The sequence below is a fragment of the Palaemon carinicauda genome, chromosome 30 (genome assembly GCF_036898095.1).
Source record: "Palaemon carinicauda isolate YSFRI2023 chromosome 30, ASM3689809v2, whole genome shotgun sequence".
NCBI lineage: Eukaryota > Metazoa > Arthropoda > Malacostraca > Decapoda > Palaemonidae > Palaemon > Palaemon carinicauda.
The window spans coordinates 50,269,432-50,288,790 of record NC_090754.1 but is presented as its reverse complement, the minus strand read 5'-3'; the positions used below and the strand labels follow the sequence as shown (position 1 = coordinate 50,288,790).

At 38.5% G+C, this 19,359-nt stretch overlaps 2 protein-coding genes across 6 annotated transcripts in view; one reads left to right on the top strand and one right to left on the bottom strand.

Annotated features, from left to right (window-relative positions):
* The window catches only part of LOC137623093 (cell adhesion molecule Dscam1-like), a 317,782-nt gene that overhangs the window by 208,001 nt on the left and 90,422 nt on the right, over nucleotides 1–19,359 (bottom strand). The gene's annotated exons all lie outside the window — the stretch shown is intronic.
* The window catches only part of LOC137623090 (ribosome maturation protein SBDS-like), a 51,733-nt gene continuing 38,009 nt past the window's right edge, over nucleotides 5,636–19,359 (top strand). The window contains exon 1 of the mRNA XM_068353745.1: nucleotides 5,636–5,898. Within this exon, the coding sequence (XP_068209846.1) occupies nucleotides 5,753–5,898 (146 nt within the window). The 5' untranslated portion in view covers nucleotides 5,636–5,752. The remainder of the gene's footprint in view (nucleotides 5,899–19,359) is intronic.

Here is a 19,359-nt window from a genome sequence, read left to right as displayed (position 1 = left end):
TGCACAAGCAAGAAAATAGAAGAGTTAAAATTAAATGTGCAACTGAATAAGAATAAATGTACTGTACATCACAAGTAAAGCAAGAGCATGGAAAAAATCAATTAAACAGCTTTAAAGATACAATTGAAACAGGAACTTTAAAAAATCCTTAAAGAATTATTCTTAGTACATATACAGTACTGTATATGAACATCGGATGTTTTGATAAAAGCTTTGATAATTATGTTAACATGCCAAAAAAACAAGGTAAGAAACATGAGCAGTAAGTATACAGAAGAATGTTATGTTACAAGCCCAAGGTCACTCGTAAGGAAAGCAGCGCAGTATGGCAAAGAAACCAATAAGTAATGTACGGTAAATAAACAATTAAAGGGAAAAGCAAAAATTTAAACAAATTAAGATGCATACCAAAGTGGAATAACAAGTAAAAGATAAACTATGAAACGAAACTAAAATCAACCTCTTTTGCTAAGAAACTTGTACAAAGTTTGAACATAAAAGTTTTGCCAACTATTAGAATCAACTGAATTCCTAGTACAGTGCTGCCTGGGAGGATATGATTGCATAGATGGTCAGAATTATATCAAATCTCACTCGACATGCAAAATAATCTCATAAAACAACTTTACTACATTAATATCCAAATCAAGGATAAAGAATATGATATAGGCAAAGATTTTGTCCAACAATTCAAGAAGAGAGTCCGTTTATGAAGACCAGACAGGATAACAATATTCAAAACATGGCAGAATAAAAAAAAAAATATTGAAAAACATCCTTGGGATAGACATGTCTTTGAAATTCTTGAAAGACTTCCTCAATAATAGATATTTTATGCAACTAAAGAAACATCAGAGCTTCTCAAAAGTGAATTTGAAATCAAGAAGTAAACCTGGAATTTTTAAAAACCTTCATATAGTTAGAGAAACATCACCAATGATATGTCCAATACGTATTCACAACCATACTTTGAGTTTTATTGGGTCTTCTTAGTTATGTTTTCAAGAGGATAGAATATATTTTTTTTTCTTTTTTTTTGGCAATACAGTACAGTGTCTGCCAAGAGACCACAGCTCTACATACAAATAGAGTAGCATCATCTGAATAAGCAATAATATCTGTTTTAAAAAAACTCAACTACATATCAAGTGTATATATTATGAAAAGTAAATGTTAAGATAACATTCTTATAGTCACTATGGTAACATACCATCAACAACTCTTTGTATTCTGTTAGTGAAAAATTCAAAAATACCAAAAAATAATCCACCAACTCTCATCTGTCTGTTTAAAAACAATGTCCTCGTGATTAACAGTCAAAAACAACATTAAAGTCAAGACCAATTATTACATTATTACTAGCCAAACTACAACCCTAGTTGGAGATTGTAAGAATAGTCACAAGAATATAAGCCCTTGCAAACGCCTGGAAACTAGCAAATAGATAATTCAGTAATATGCTTTCACGTGTTTTACCAACATGCTGTATATTAAAAGAACCTAGATAATATGTGAGTTGCATAAAATGAGTGATTGGCAGAGGAGAACTGAAAAAAAAATAAATAAAAGGAGTTTAGCTTCAGGAAAACTGAAATCAGGGGCACACTAAGTTTCTCAATGTTCTGCTTACTATCTAATGCATGACCTTTGAATGGTAAGTGACAGACACAACTCTGGTTTAAGCAAAGGAAGAACTATTTAGTCTACACCAAAGAATGCAGATTTGATGGTTGTTCTTGAGCTTTACCAGAAAGAATTACTTTTATTATCATAATTTATTTAATGAAGCATTAACTCTGGGCAACAGCTATTATTTGTTAAAAATGTAATGAGTACTGGACGATCTTGTCTAGCCATCATATAATCAGAAAATCACTTGTTTTTTACCAACTCAACACTTGTCAATAACCAAGAAATAAAATATACTTAAAGGGTTGAAAATGCGACTAAAAAAATTCTTGGTACATGAGTGTGCTACACAATGCATGTCACCACTATACTACCATAAAATTCTGTCACATCTGCTATACTGTACTCTACATTTGTGACTTGTTAACAAAGTTTTCAAATTCGGGGGGCAGAACTTAACCTCGCATGCGGAGTACAATTCTTAAGACGTCACCATACATATAGAGTACATTTTACTTAAGCACAAAAAGCAGCAGGCTTATTTTACACTTCACCAGCATTTTTCTTGTTGAGCTAACTAGCATGGCATAGATATTACATACTTTCGACTAATTCACAAATTGATAATGAATACTTGGCAACACTTGTCAGCATTAAGGCATAAATGGAAATAGAGGGGCATGCAAAAAAAGTGTTTGACATAAAAAAATAGATATGTAGACAAGAATGACAGGTCTAGATGATTCGAGGGTAGATCCCATATGGACAACTTTCTTTCCCTTATAATACTTTTTGAGTTTAAACACAAACTCCTAGCCAGATATAAGCAAAGATAACTCCTAACCTAATTCTAAATGTTGCATCTACAAGGCAAAATTACAATGAAGTTCAATGAATCTGGGGTGTTATTGCAAGAATGATGGAATTTCTAACAAACCGTTGGTTAGAAAGGTTCGTGATATGCTAAGAAATAAAACTGAGAAAGAAATCACCAGAACATACATAGGTATGTTAAAATTTTTATCGTATAAGTAGGATTGGGAAAAAATGCTACACTTCACTTCCCTGGAGGAGAATTGACAAAACAACTTTAGTTAACCCGATGGACACTCATTCTCTCCCAAATATATTTCCCACACTCCTATACTATAAACCACCTGTTCTCTCATCATAAACACATATGCTAAGTGATTTCCCTGTTACCTATACAGAAAAAAAATCTTCCATTTTTCATCATCCATTCACATTTCTTTTAAACTTTCTTTTACTTACTCTTTCACTTCCCTCATCCTCAATCAGAACTATAAAATTCACAAACAATGGCCAGCCATTTCACAATACAGTGCCAGTGCATCCACTTGCCATTTTCTTGTCCCTCAACTTTGCAACATCTATGAATTATGATCCTTTCTCTAACTTTTGCATCACTGTATCCATAAATATAACCATAGACATAACAAAACCCTGGCAATTAACTTATTTCTATGGCAAGATAGACACTCTCTGGTCAACCTATTTAAATTCAATAACTATATTCTTCGAAGATATTAAATGAACTATTTTAATACATGTTCGCCAAACGCTCCTGGGAGTGTAATACTCGTATATCCCTACCCTTGTAGGTAGTAAGTTGGCTGGGACACCAATCACCTGGGAGGTATTCGGTTCTTTGACTGGTCAGACAGTAGTACACTAGAATCTGGATCAATCTCTCTGTTTACAGCTCATTTTTCCTTTGCGCGCGCGCGCGCGCGCACACACACACACACATACACTGAATAGTCTGGCATATTCTTTCCACATTATTCTCTACCCTCATACACAGTATACTTGACAACACTAAGATTTCCAAACAATACTTCATTCAAGAGATTAACTACTGCACAATAATTGTTCAGTGGCTACTTTTATTTTGGTAAGGGTAGAAGAGACTCTTTAGCTATGGTAAGCAGCTCTTCTGGGAGGACACTCAAAAATCAAACTATTGTTCTCTAGTCTTGGGTAGTGCCATAGCCTCTGTACCATGGCCTTTCACTGTCTTGGGGGAGAGTTCTCTTGCTTGAGGGTACACTCTGGCACACTTTTCCATATTATTTCCTTTCTTTTTTTTAATTTTTTTTATAGTTTATATATGAGAGATCTATATTAATGTTGTTACTATTCTTGAAATTTTTCATATTGTTCATTACTTCTCTTTTAGTTTATTAAAATCCTTATTCACCTTCCTCACTGGGCTATTTTTCCCTGTTGGAGCCTTTGGGCTTACAACATTCTGCTTTTCCAATTAGGGTTGTAGCTTAACAAGTAATAATAATAATAACAATAATAATAATAATAAATCGAAGAAAATTTTTGCTGCAAATGGAAAAAGTGCCATTGAAGATTAGCATTCTGACACCAATCACCTGGGAGGTATTCGGTTCTTTGACTGGTCAGACAGTAGTACACTAGAATCTGGATCAATCTCTCTGTTTACAGCTCATTTTTCCTTTGCGCGCGCGCGCGCACACACACACACACACACATACACTGAATAGTCTGGCATATTCTTTCCACATTATTCTCTACCCTCATACACAGTATACTTGACAACACTAAGATTTCCAAACAATACTTCACTCAAGAGATTAACTACTGCACAATAATTGTTCAGTGGCTACTTTTATTTTGGTAAGGGTAGAAGAGACTCTTTAGCTATGGTAAGCAGCTCTTCTGGGAGGACACTCAAAAATCAAACTATTGTTCTCTAGTCTTGGGTAGTGCCATAGCCTCTGTACCATGGCCTTTCACTGTCTTGGGGGAGAGTTCTCTTGCTTGAGGGTACACTCTGGCACACTTTTCCATATTATTTCCTTTCTTTTTTTTAATTTTTTTTATAGTTTATATATGAGAGATCTATATTAATGTTGTTACTATTCTTGAAATTTTTCATATTGTTCATTACTTCTCTTTTAGTTTATTAAAATCCTTATTCACCTTCCTCACTGGGCTATTTTTCCCTGTTGGAGCCTTTGGGCTTACAACATTCTGCTTTTCCAATTAGGGTTGTAGCTTAACAAGTAATAATAATAATAACAATAATAATAATAATAAATCGAAGAAAATTTTTGCTGCAAATGGAAAAAGTGCCATTGAAGATTAGCATTCTGACTATAAATTTTGTCAATGGTTTTCTTTATTTCTGTAATTGACGTTTATTAGACATTCTTGCTAATAAATGCCTCAAAGCATTTATGAAAATTTATTGAGAGAGAGAGAGAGAGAGAGAGAGAGAGAGAGAGGAGAGAGAGAGAGAGAGAGAGAGAGAGAGAGAGAGAGAGAGAGAGAGAGAGCACCCAAATCAAAGCTATTGCTGTTGCTATGGTGCCAATGAAACTTGAGGCCAACCTTACTTATTGCATCATATGATGCCCCTTATTGAGACACTGAAATATTTGATAACATTTAAGTCTAACTAATATTTTACAGATAATTAATTGTGATGAATGTAACTATAATAAAAAACAAATAACAGTGTTTTTACACGTTATAACAAGTCACCCACATTCCTTTACTAATATACTTCCACCGTAAACATTAATCTATTAACATAATATATTGATACAAATTATCATTAAGTTTAAAATTATACAGCAAGAATATTAAATATTAAAATAAACGTTTAAAATAACGTACAAGAAGACGATTTATAATAATAATGATAAAAATACCAAAAACCTAAAAGCACGACCGAGCAGGAATCGTTGCAATCGGTGGCAGGGTTGCCAGGTTGGCCTTTTTCTTGCCAGAAAACTCCAAAATTGTCCTTTTATCGTGCTAGACACCTAATTTTGGCCTTTTTGAAATTGGTTAGTCTTAAATGATTATTTTCGGCCTTTTTTTACAATTAGGTTGGCCTTTTAAAGCTCCAGTTAATCAGACGTTGGCCTTTTCTCATTTGGAAAACCTGGCAACCCTGATCGGTGGCACCATAACAACGTGCTTTTAATAAATAAAAGTCACGTCGTACGTGATAACATTTGTCAATTCAGAATCACAGGTCAAGAAGATTCAAGAACTTCGAGACGGATATTAATTCTTACGTGACTTTAAATAGTAAAGTGATTACCCAGCATTAATCAAAATGAGTAGGAGTGGAGGTTCACGTATAAATACTCCCACCAATCAAATACGATTGACTAATGTGGCCATCGTTAGGATGAAGAAGGGAGGAAAACGATTCGAAATTGCTTGCTACAGGAACAAAGTCCAGAGTTGGAGGCAGAAGGTGTAAGTATATTGGCATTGTACTTGCTTATATATGGGTGACTGACTGACTGTCATGTGTTGAAAACAGCTCCAGGCCGTGTAACATGATGTTATGTATGGTAGGTCCCCACCCAAAACCCCGAGTTCCCACTGCGGTTCCCCCATTATCGGTGGATATATATATATTTCTGAAACTATTCATTTCCGATAGGAACGAGTGTCATTTTCGAAGAGAACGAACATTTTCCTACAAAAAAAAAGTAGTTTTTTTTCCCTAGGTTACATTACCCTGTAATACAGTACAATAATATCGGCAGACCTATAGGTTTAAAAAGTTTCCCTGACTGTAACTACAGTAACACTGTGGTAAATATTTACATATGTGCCTTCTACATAGAACATCTTAAACTCCCAATCCCCCCCCCCACCTAACCTAACCTATGTTAGGGCAGAGTCCTTACTCGTCAGTCACACCTACCCCCTACGTTCGTGCTTAAACTGACCTAGGATGCTATTTTCTTTGGAGCCTTTTTATATCAGCGGCCAGTTCCAACCGTGTGGATTAAAAATGGATATCAACTAAGCTAACCCCCCCCCCAAACCTGACCTACAAGCCTTGTCCTTACCTACTTTCCTAAAGGGGGCTAACGCCCTCCTGTGACCCCCTTACACTGCCGTATTCTAAATTAGCCATAATCAAACATACAAGTGGCCGCTATCATACATACACCCCTTTTCTTCTTATTTATTTTACTTAAAGGGACCTATAAGATCTGTTTGTTGTATACATTCTTATACATTCAAAGTATCATGCAATGTATTCTGCATCATGTATCAAATCCAGATAATTGAATCTCTTAGAACACAAGAAAGTCTTCAGTCTCTTCTTGAAAACCTTAATATCTTGGTTTTTTTTTTTTATATAATTACGGACAGGTAACATGAAACAATTCTCATGTTGACACGTCGAACATCAGTATCTCTGAACAGTGTTTGGGTAAATAGTCTACAGGCTGGAAAGACCAACCAAGGCATATCAAAGACATACAAACTAGGCTAAAATCTTGGTAAATAGTAGCTTCTATTATCAACACCAGTCTAAAACAAAATCTTATGTTGCCAAACCGAGCCTGGAACGTCTTCTACCTAAATTGGCCTTGGGTATTATATTTTTGCTCAGCCAACATTTTAGTATCTGATTGGCGCAAATATTTTTGCCATAACTGCTTGCAGGGAAAGTTTTAGAGGAAAAACTTTGGAATAAACAGTATTGTGTCTTAAAATACTAAGTCATAGCTATAAATTGCCATGGAGGGATTGAATAAAAAAATCTTGACGTGTACACTGGTACTAGTAAACATTGATTTTCAATATTAATCTTACCCGATAATCATGTAGCTGTCAACTCCGTTGCCCGACAGAATTCTACGGAAGGGATACGCCAGCGATCGCTATACAAGAGGGGGGTGTACTCACAAGCGCCACCTGTGGCCAGGTACTGCAGTACTTCTTGTTGACACCACCTCAATTTTTCCTCTGTCGTGCTTCCGGCAAGACGTTCATGGATACGCTTATAATTTTGGAGTCTTGTTCACGGTTTTTGGTGAAGTATTGCTCTAAGATTTCAGCTTTCGCTATTCAGGAAGTTTTATTATTAGCTTAGCTAGCTTTTGGAATTAATTTGATTAATTATGGTGACGAAGAGAGTATGAACTCTCTTTCACCTTTAAATGGCCGACCCTTCCCTTAGACGGAAGTGTTGGTGTCTAAGAGAGTATAGACTCTCTTTCTTAATTTTGCTTAACAAAAGTTATAGATTTATTTTATATCTCTCCGCCTTTTATAGGCCTCTTCGATTAAATTCCTTTTTTATAAACTTATTATTATTAATTTTTATATTTGTTTATATTCGACCTTTCCTAATAGTAGGCGGTCTTTTCTTGTACCGAAGTTAATTAACATTGAGCCCGTCATTTCGGTTTTACCTGTTAACATATTATGCTATTTTAATGTTTTTGAAAGAATTTCTTTGATAGTCTCGTACTTTTCAAAGTGGAACTAACGTTTTGTTTTGTCTCTGCAGTTGTTGACGTTCAGAACGTTCAACTTGCGCTCTATCGTTACGATAGAGAGAGAATTTTCACGGTGTCACGTTGCAGTAAGAGTAAACCGTTTCTAGCGTTTTGTTCATTCTTTCTTAGCTTAATGGTTTTAATTCTAATAAAGGAACTTTTTATTTGGGAAATCTTTCAGTTTTTTTCCTTTAACAATAATATGTTTTAACGATCTATATGATTGGGCTCTTCTCTCAGGTTCTAAGTCAAGAGAGAGAGAGAGAGAGAGTTAGAGACGGAGGGAGAGAGAGGAGGATAAACGTTTCGTTCAAGCGAGTAACGTTGTTATCGTTTTTGCTCTTCTCCCTAGTCTCTTTAGGGGAAGAAGGTAAACGTTTCTAGAGTTTTATTCTTGTTCTCAAGCTTTATGCGGTGAGAGATTTTAAACGTAGTTTATTTGATCTAGTGTTTAGTCTCTTTCCAGCCACTGAATTATTTATCTTTCATTAGATTTTTCTGTTACATTGTAATTCTGTTTTCGCAATTACTAACTTTTAAGGAAGGATAGAATTGCGTGTTTCAGGTACAAACCACTTAAAGTTTCGAGTTCAGTGAAATAAGTGCAAACAGAAAATCAAAAGTGATAAGTGATTAGCGCAAAGTGTGCAGTGTTGTGCGTGAGGGTACTTCTGTGCGTGCCAGTCGTCCTCCCAGTCCGGGACCTCTTGCAAGCTCCCAAGCCCAGGGGAGAAGCAATGTCGAAGGGCAAAAGGGTTCGGCAGGCCTTGATCGGCGCACAGAAGTATCCTCGGTGGTTGCGGGCGTGTCTTACAGAGACCGTCACTCCCACCCGCAGACGATTGAGCCCTTATTTTGCTCGTCTGCAGAAGAAATTTCGGGGAGAAAACGCTGGACTCAGGTCTCAAGACCTCTTAAACGTTAAGTCCAGACCTCTAGAGTTCAACAACCCGGATGCAGTCATTGGGTTAGCTCTGACTCTCCGCAGTCATCAGGTGACTGCACACCTCCTAAGAGAGGTAAGGCGATGCCTCAACAGACCTCATCTTCTGTTAAGGCTTTGCCTCAACAGACCTTATCGTCTGTTGATCCCAAGATGACTTTGCTGCAGTCCATGCAGTCGCAGCTTGCGGTCTTAATGCGTGAGTTTCAGGCTGAGAAGGTTACACCTCCTCCTGCGAGTGCTCCGCCTCACCGCAGTCCAGTCTGCCAGGCGTACGAAGTTGAGGTTCCTCAAGCTACCTTACCGCGTTCGGAGTTGCCAGTTACCAGCGTTGTGCAGCAACCTCAACCTTCCTTAAGGCAACCTCAACAATGGGAGCAGGAGTCTTATGCCTTGAGGCAAGATTTTCTTGCAGTTAGATCATCTTCGAGGCAACAACCTCTTGAGGTACGACAACCTCTACCATTCTTGAGACAGCCGCAGCTCTCGCAGCTGCTACCTCAACTTTCCTCAAGGCTAGAGCCTCAACTCTTGAGGCTAGCTCCTCAGGAACCTCAACTCGTGAGACAGGAACTGCGTTCTGCGCAGCCGCTACCTCAACTCTCGCAGCTCACACCTCAAGAACCTCAACTCGTGAGTCAAGAGCCTCTCTCTGCGCAGCCACCTCAACCCTTGAGGCAAGCGCAACTCTTGAGGCAGGAACCTCATGCTATGAGTCAGCCACCTCAACGCATGCATCTGCCACTTTCTCCTCAACTTGAGCCTCTTCCCATTCAACTTTGAAATAACAAATGACAATAATAACACCTCATTACTTTCATAACTTGCATTTGTAATCATATACATGTATGCCTACACAAACATTATGATAATGGAAGTTATTCGTATTACTTAAATAAAAAAATATATATGTATTCCTTGCAATATATTTTTAACAAAATCGCAAAATATGGCAAAAATATCTTCAAAACAAAAATGAATCATGAGTTATGAATGTAATGTAAATATTATGTTGATATTAAACCCCATGCAAGCATGCATGAAGTAATGCAGTGTTGCCAACAGGGCGAGTTTCCCTTTCCTGAGGTGAAGTAGATTATAGTACGTATTTTTAGTGCAGCTTAATTCTACGATTATCATGCCGGCTATCAAATTCATCAACAAAGCAGTCTAAATCAATTCCCTCGGTACGTGCACTTTCAATGGACAGTAATGCGATATTACTCAATCTAGCACTGGTCATGGAATTTCTGAGAAATGTTACACGCCATGCAACATGCTCTGCTTACCTTACAGCATGCTCTACATACAGCATGCTCTGCATACCTTACCGCATGCTTCTCAGTCACACATCTTTGGTTGTTGCCAACTCACTAGACTGTCAAGCAGTTTCATAACGTTGCCTTCTAGTCTGCTGCTTTTGCACCAGTGAAACCCTCACTGAGAGAACTTAGCTTTTCTCGGATATGGTCCCTGTAGATGAGAAAGTGCTTTTCTCCCTCCTTCTGATATTCCCTTGAGGACTCTGTCATTTGGAGAGGAGCCTTTAGCTGCGTAGCCTCCTATGGACTTTTATTTAAGCATAACATGCTTCCAGGGAAGGTAATGGTTCCTCTTTAGTCGCTAACCCCGTCTGTTACCACACCTGCTCCCATAGACCTTGAGCTGTGTTGCAAGACATGCAGTCCAAGCTTAGTCCTTGTTAGAGGATTTTTTGTTTACGGAGTCAGTGTGTCACTGGGAAGACGTTCAACAACCAGCAGAAGTGACTTGTTGTGACGCAGTGCGGCAACCTCAGCAACCCGATAAGGAGTTGTCTGTACGACCCAGACAGTCTAGACAGCTTCGGGTTGTCACTGTACTTCCTCGCTTCCCCATGGTTGACAGTTCACAGACTGTGCAGCAGTACCATGATCTTGTGTCCGGCTCCGTCAGACGACTGGCTTTTAAGAGCTCCCACAAGTCGTCGCTGTCCGGAGATTCTCAGATGGACTATGGATCTGACCAAGGAACTGGGCCTCCTGGTCAATTTTGAGGAGTCTCAGCTCGTCCCATCCCAGACCATTGTCTACCTGGGTATGGATCTTCAGAGTCGAGCTTTTCGGGCTTTTCCGTCGGCCCCAAGGATCTTCCAAGCCCTAGAATGCATCCAGAGCATGCTGAGAAGGAACCGATGCTCAGTCAGGTAGTGGATGAGTCTAACAGGGACACTTTCATCGCTGGCCCTGTTCATCGTGTTAGGGAGACTCCACCTCCCCCCCCTTCAGTATCATCTAGCTGCTCACTGGATAAAGGACATGACGCTAGAGACGGTCTCAGTTCCTGTTTCCGAAGAGAGGAGGTCTTCTCTCGCGTGGTGTAAGAACAGCTTTCTTCTCAAGGAAGTCTACCTTTGGCTGTTCAGAAACCCGACCGCCGTCTCCTCTCGGACGCATCAGACACGGGCTGGGGTGCGACTTTGGACGGACAGGAATGCTCGGGAACATGGAATCAGGAGCAAAGGACACTTCACATCAATTGCAAGGAGTTGTTGGCAGTTCTTCTGGCCTTGATAAACTTCAAGTCCCTCCAGCTTAACAAGGTGGTGGAGGTGGACTCTGACAACACCACAGCCCTGGCTTACATCTTCAAGCAGGGAGGGACTCTTTCGTGGAAGTTGTTCTAGATCGCAAGGGACCTCCTCATCTGGTCAAAAGATCGAAAGCTCACGCTGGTAGCGAGGTTCATTCAGGGCGGTATGAATGTCATGGCAGATCACCTCAGCCGGAAGGGTCAGGTCATCCCCACAGAGTGGACCCTTCACAAGAATGTGTGCAGCAGACTTTGGGCCCTGTGGGGTCAGCCAACCATAGATCTGTTCGCTACCTCGATAACCTAGAGACTCCTGTTGTATTGTTCTCCGATTCCAGACCCAGCAGCAATTCACGTGGATGCTTTTCTGCTGGATTGGTCCCATCTCGACCTGTATGCATTCCCGCCGTTCAAGATTGTCAACAGGGTACTTCAGAAGTTCTCCTCTCGCAAAAGGACACGGCTGACGTTGGTTGGCTCCGCTCTGGCCCGCGAGAGAATGGTTCATAGAGGTACTGCAATGGCTGGTCGACATTCCCAGGACTCTTCCTCTAGGAGTGAATCTTCTACGTCAACCTCACGTAAAGAAGGTACACCCAAATCTCCACGCTCTTCGTCTGACTGCCTTCAGACTTTCGAAAGACTCTCAAGAGCTAGGGGCTTTTCGAAGGAGGCAGCCAGAGCGATTGCCAGAGCAAGGAGAACATCCACTCTCAGAATCTATCAGTCTCAAGGGGAAGTCTTCCGTAGCTGGTACAAGACCAATGCAGTTTCCTCAACCAGTACCACTGTAACCCAGATTGCTGACTTCCTGTTACATCTAAGGAAAGTAAGATCCCTTTCAGCTCCTACTCTCAAGGGTTACAGAAGTATGTTGGCAGCGGTTTTCCGCCACAGAGGCTTGGATCTTTCCACCAACAAAGATCTACAGGACCTCCCTAGGTCTTTTGAGACCTCAAAGGAACGTCGGTTGTCCACTCCAGGCTGGAATCTAGACGTGGTCCTAAGGTTCCTTATGTCATCAAGATTTGAACCTCTCCAATCAGCCTCTTTTTAGGACCTCACATTAAAAACTCTTTTCCTCGTGTGCTTGACAACAGCTAAAAGAGTAAGTGAGATCCACGCCTTCAGCAGGATCATTGTTTTCACATCTGAAACGGCTACATGTTCCTTGCAGCTCGGTTTTTGCTAAACGAGCTTCCTTCACGTCCTTGGCCTAAGTCGTTCGAGATCCCAAGCCTGTCCAACTTGGTGGGGAATGAACTGGAGAGAGTACTTTGCCCAGTTAGAGCTCTTAGGTACTATCTAAAAAGGTCTTAACCTTTACGAGGACAATCAGAAGCCTTATGGTGTGCTATCAAGAAACCTTCTTTTCCAAGGTCTAAGAACTCAGTTTCTTACTATTCAGGCTTCTGATTAGGGAAGCACATTCTCATCTGAAGGAAGAAGACCTTGTTTTGCTGAAGGTAAGGACACATGAAGTGGGAGCTGTGGCTACTTCAGTGGCCTTCAAACAGAACCGTTCTCTGCAGAGTGTTATGGATGCAACCTATTGGAGAAGCAAGTCAGTGTTCGCATCATTCTATCTCAAAGATGTCCAGTCTCTTTACGAGTACTGCTACACCCTGGGACCATTCGTAGCAACGAATGCAGTAGTAGGCGAGGGCTCAGCCACTACATTCCCATAATCCCATAACCTTTTAACCTTTCTCTTGAATACTTTTTATGGGTTGTACGGTCGGCTAAGAAGCCTTCCACATCCTTGTTGATTTGGCGGGTGGTCAATTCTTTCTTGAGAAGCGCCGAGGTTAAAGGTTGTGATGAGGTCCTTTAGTATGGGTTGCAGCCCTTGATACTTCAGCACCTTAGAGTTGTTCAGCCTCCTAAGAGGAACGCTGCGCTCAGTAAGGAAGACGAACTTATTTAAGGCAGAGTAATGGCTCAAGTCGACTTCCTTACCAGGTACTTATAATTTCATTGTTATTTTGAATAACTGATAATATGAAATACGGGATACTTAGCTTCTTGATATACATGTACACTGGTTTTCACCCACCTCCCTGGGTGTGAATCAGCTACATGATTATCGGGTAAGATTAATATTGAAAAATGTTATTTTCATTAGTAAAATAAATTTTTGAATATACTTACCCGATAATCATGATTTAATTGACCCACCCTTCCTCCCCATAGAACCAGTGGACCGAGGAAAAATTGAGGTGGTGTCAACAAGAAGTACTGCAGTACCTGGCCACAGGTGGCACTTGTGAGTACACCCCCCTCTTGTATAGCGATCGCTGGCGTATCCCTTCCGTAGAATTCTGTCGGGCAACGGAGTTGACAGCTACATGATTATCGGGTAAGTATATTCAAAAATTTATTTTACTAATGAAAATAACATAATCTCATGTTCCTACCTAACCCAATCCAGGTCACAGACCCTATTCCTCAATGGAGATTCTGTCCCCCCAACCTACCCAAAGTGACCTCGACCTGTATCAGTTTACTTATGAACAAAAGTTGGATGTTTATAGTAGTTCAGTAGTTGCACATGTCATGTAGCTTAAATCAATACATTCATTTACAATATGTAAAAAGTGTTATGTAACAACAGTAGTTTTTGTTGAAAAGTTGTGGTTATGTGGAGATATAGCTACAAGCCCATTTTTGGGAATCGTTATTTGTGTGATTTTTATAAAAAAAAAAATTCCTGAAGAGCTGTTTCCCTATACAGTATCACAATTATTTACAGCCACATTACCGCCTACGTTAGTCTGTTACCTAGATGTATGAAAAGTTTTTTTTTTTTTTTGGCTTTTTATAAGGTAAGAGAATGGGGAATAGAGTTTCCTTGGCCAATTGAGGACATAGCATTCTAAGTTAGGTTAGGGCGTATCCCTCTGTTATGTATTTTGTTCTTATGAGCTGACACGCAGTTTTTGACAATGTTGGCCAGTGGCTTACAAATACCTGCAGTGAATAACATTTTTTCAATATTTAACTTAGCCGGTGATTATATAAGCTGCAACTCTGTTGCTCGACAGAAAACTCTACGTTAAAAATCCGCCAGCGATCGCTATGCAGGTAGGGGGTGTACTTCAACAGCGCCATCTGTCGTGCAGGTACTCAGTACTCAATGTAAACAAAGAACTCAATTTTCTCTCTGTCGGGCTACCGGCAAGACCTACTAATTCGCTGTTGCTAACTGGATTTGTTTTCACAACTATTTGGTGAAGTACACTATTCTAGTTTTGAGCTTTCGCTTTGCAGGTGTTTTATCTTCATCTCAAAACTTGAACTCGTTTTGGATAGATTTAATTATGGTGACAAAGAGAGTATGGACTTTCTTTCACTTTTAAATGGCCGACCCTTCCCTTAGACGGAAGTGTGTTTAGGTTTTTAGTAATTATCTTATCACGTTATAGATCTATATATTTTATATCTCTCCGCCTTTATTAGGCCTCTTTGATTAACTTTCCATTTATTATAAACATATAAAAATAAATTTTAATGTTTTGTTTATATGCGACCTTTCCTGATAGTAGGCGGTCCTAACTTGGAACCGAAGTTAATCAACGTTGAGCCCTTTATATCGTAATTAGCTTTTAAAGAATTTAAAACTTTTTAAATGTAATATTTTATGAAAGAATTTCTTTGATAGTCTTCGTACTGTTTTCAAAGATGAACTAACGTTTAGTTTTTTATGCTACGCAGTTGTTGACGTTCAGGACGTTCAACATGCGCTCTATCGTTACGATAGAGAGAGAGTGTTTCACGGTTTCACTTTGCAGTAAGAGTAAATCGATTCTGACGTTTTGTTCATTCTTTCTTAGCTTAAATGTTTTAAATTCTATTCTAAAGGAACTTTTTATTTGAAAAACATTTCAGTTTTTTCCTTTAGTCAAGTAACATGTTTTTTTGATGAAATATAATTGGGCTCTTCTCTTAGGTGCGAAATCAAGAGAGAAAGAGAGAGAGAGATAGAGACGGAGGGAGAGAGAGGAGAGAAAACGTTCCGTTCAAGCGGGTAACGTTGTTCTCGTGTTACTCTCGTCCCTAGTCTCTGTACGGGGAGGAAGGATAAAACGTTTTTAGGTTTTTATTCTCGTCCCCAGGCTATGTGCGGTGAGAGATTGAAAACGTAGTTATATGAACTAGTGTTAAGTCTCTTTCTCAGACACTGATTTTTCTTTTTATCTTAAAATATGTTTTCTGTTTTTTGCTGGTATTATGAACTTGCATTATACGACTTATTTCGCAATTACTACCTTTTAATGAAGGGTAGAATTGCGTGTTTCAGGTAGAAATAAGTGCAAAACAGAAAATCGAAGTGATAAAGTGATATGCGCAAAGTGTTACAGTGTTGCGTCCGAGGCGCAAAGTGTTACAGTGTTGCGTCCGAGGCGCAAAGTGTTACAGTGTTGCGTCCGAGGGTTCGTCTGTTCGTGCCTGTCGTTCACCTAGTCCGGGACCTCTTGCAAGCTCCCAAGCCCAGGGGAGAAGTAATGTCAAACGACTTATGGGTTCGAGAGGCCTTGACCAACGAACAGACGTTTTCCCTCTATGGTATCGGGTGTTTCTAACCAAGATCTCCCCTACCATAAGACGAGAGAGACGTTGTTTCTCCTCGCCATCCGTAGGCTTTTCGCATAAGAAACCTGTCACAAGGTTTCGAAGCCCTTAAGCGAAAGTCAGTCCTTTCAGGACAGGTCCAGCGTCCTGGTTACAGCCATTAGGACAGCTCTGACCCTATGCAGTCATCGGATAACTGCTCGCTGCCTAACAAAAGCGTAACACAGACTCCGAAAGTCTTTTTTTGTAGGCAAAGTGTTGCGGTCACAGACGTTTCCCTCGTCTATTACCACAACCATTTCCGTTGATCCTTAACCCTGGATAGGTACGCTCCTCGGACACCCCTTTAAGGGTATACTCGGACGTGAACGACCCCGACGCCAAAAAAAATTCTTGAAAAATCAGTTTTTGCAGTAACCTCCTTTTTTCTTTTGCCAAAAAAAACTTCAATGAATGCTTAAAACAACTGTAAAAATAAATACTACTCATCTGCAGAAAAACTATTTATTATGAATATTTTAAAAAATTAAGTAGAAAAAAAAAAGACCTTACATAAAAATTCATAAAAAAAAAGTTTATACATATATACACAAATCCTTTTAGGAATTGATTCTTGAATGTTTAGGACACATCTTGATGTATTTTGGATGAAGTCAGACCCATGGAGGTGAAGATATGAAATGAGAAAAAAAGAGTAACTTTTTTTGGCCAAAAAAATTTGTCCAAATTTCATGAATTTTTTTGGGTACCCAAATGAAATAGGAAGTGGCTAATTTTTTTAGGGAATAAACATATGTTATCCTAAAATAGAAATATGTAAAAAAATCTTCATTATTTTGTAAATTACATTTATATCAGGGGCCATATCTAAAGGTAATTTTTTGAGTACTTAGAAATTTCGTAAAAAAATACATATATTTAATATATAATATGATATTTATGCAGGTAAAAATATACCAAAATATCACAAATTCTATAGGGAACAAGAATATATATAGATAGGGCAGCTTACGCTTCGGATATGTCCACAAAATGGCCGCCAACCACACTGACTCAGACTCCCTAATATGCCACTTGAAATGTAGGAAGGGTATGTCAATTTCAAGGTGTTATTTACTAATCTAATTATTATTGGATATGCATAAAAATTGTATGGTGGGTTGCTGGATAATTTTCGATTATTTTACGACTATAAAATTGAAATTCTGACCCAAAAAAATTTTTTTGAAGGGAAATAAAATCGAAAAAAAAAATGTAAAACAATATAATATTTTAGCTAAAAAAATTTGATGATATTCAATCAAAAAAAAAGTAAACAAAATTTTCCGACAAATAAACATCTAGAGGAATCATTACTCTGTGATAGTTCCTTAGTACGTAGTAATTTTGAAAGAATTGGGAAAAAACAAAAAAATGGCAATCACCGGAAAATCGAACACATACCTATATATACGCCATATCTGGCTAAAAAAAAGATAGGCATGGGTAGCCAGATCATCTAGAAACACTTTCCAACACTATAAAAATATAAGTTTTGCGACACTACTTGCCAATTCCTTACGGTAACATGACTAAGCGAAAAAATGCAAAACAAATAAAAAGGGGCACTCGCGGAAAAATGGCTAACATTCTAATATACGGCATTTCAGAAAAAAAAAATTCAGCCACGTGCTAGGCAAACCATCAAGGCACATTTTCCGACAAATAAACATCTAAATGAATCATTACTCTGTGATAGTTCCTTAGTACGTAGTAATTTTGAAAGAAATGGGAAAAAACGAAAAAATGGCAATCACAGGAAAATCGAACACATACCTATATATACGCCATATCTGGCTAAAAAAAAAAGATAGGCATGGGTAGCCAGATCATCTAGAAACACTTTCCAACACTATAAAATTATAAGTTTTGCGACACTACTTGCCAATTCCTTACGGTAACATGACTAAGCAAAAAAATGCAAAACAAATAAAAAGGGGCACTCGTGGAAAAATGGCCATTCTAATATACGGCATTTCAGAAAAAAAAAATTTCAGCCACGTGCTAGGCAAACCATCAAGGCACATTTTCCGACAAATAAACATATAAATGAATCATTACTCTGTGATAGTTCCTTAGTACGTAGTAATTTTGAAAGAAATGGGAAAAAACGAAAAAATGGCAATCACAGGAAAATCGAACACATACTTATATATACGCCATATCTGGCTAAAAAAAAAATAGGCATGGGTAGCCAGATCATCTAGAAACACTTTCCAACACTATAAAAATATAAGTTTTGCGACACTACTTGCCAATTCCTTACGGTAACATGACTAAGCAAAAAAATGCAAAACAAATAAAAAGGGGCACTCGCGGAAAAATGCCCAACATTCTAATATACGGCATCTCAGATAAAAAAAAAGACATGCACGTGTTAGCCCAACCATCAAGGCACACTTTCTAACACATAAACATGGAAAAAAAATTAATAATATACGGCAATTCCTTACTACGTAGTAAATTTTTACAAATATTGAAAAAAAAAACAGAAATTGGCAACCGCAGTTAAATACCCAATATACCAATAACTACGTCGTATCTGACAAAAACAAAATCACGCATGGGTAGCCAGATCATCTAGACACACTTTCCAACACTAAAAAAGCAAAAGTTTTACGACACTATTTTGCAATATCTTACGGAAAAATGACTTGGCAAAAAAATGAAAAAAAATGAAAAAGGGGTACTCGCGGTAAAATGCCCGACATTCTAATATACGGCATCTCAGATAAAAAAAAAGACATGCACGTGTTAGCCCAACCATCAAGGCACACTTTAACACATAAACATGATAAAAAAAATGAATAATATACGGCAATTCCTTACTACGTAGTAATTTTTACAAATATTGAAAAAAAAAACAGAAATTGGTAACCGCAGTTAAATACCCAATATACCAATAACTACGTCGTATCTGACAAAAACAAAGTCATGCATGGGTAGCCAGATCATCTATACACACTTTCCAACACTAAACAAGCAAAAGTTTTACGACACTATTTGGCAATATCTTACGGAAAAATGACTTTGCAAAAAAAATGAAAAAAAATGAAAAAGGGGCACTCGCGGTAAAATGGTCCTCGTGGTGATGAACGACATTTTAACTAAAAAAAAAATCATGCACATGGTAGCCAAACAATCCACCAAGACTTTCCACAACTGATAACCTATACAAGTTGCACCATTCTACGACAATTTCATAATACGTAATAACTTTGATAATTATGCAAACTACCTTAGAAGGGTAAACTCGGTCGCGCTCGACCCCGACGCGTCTCAGAA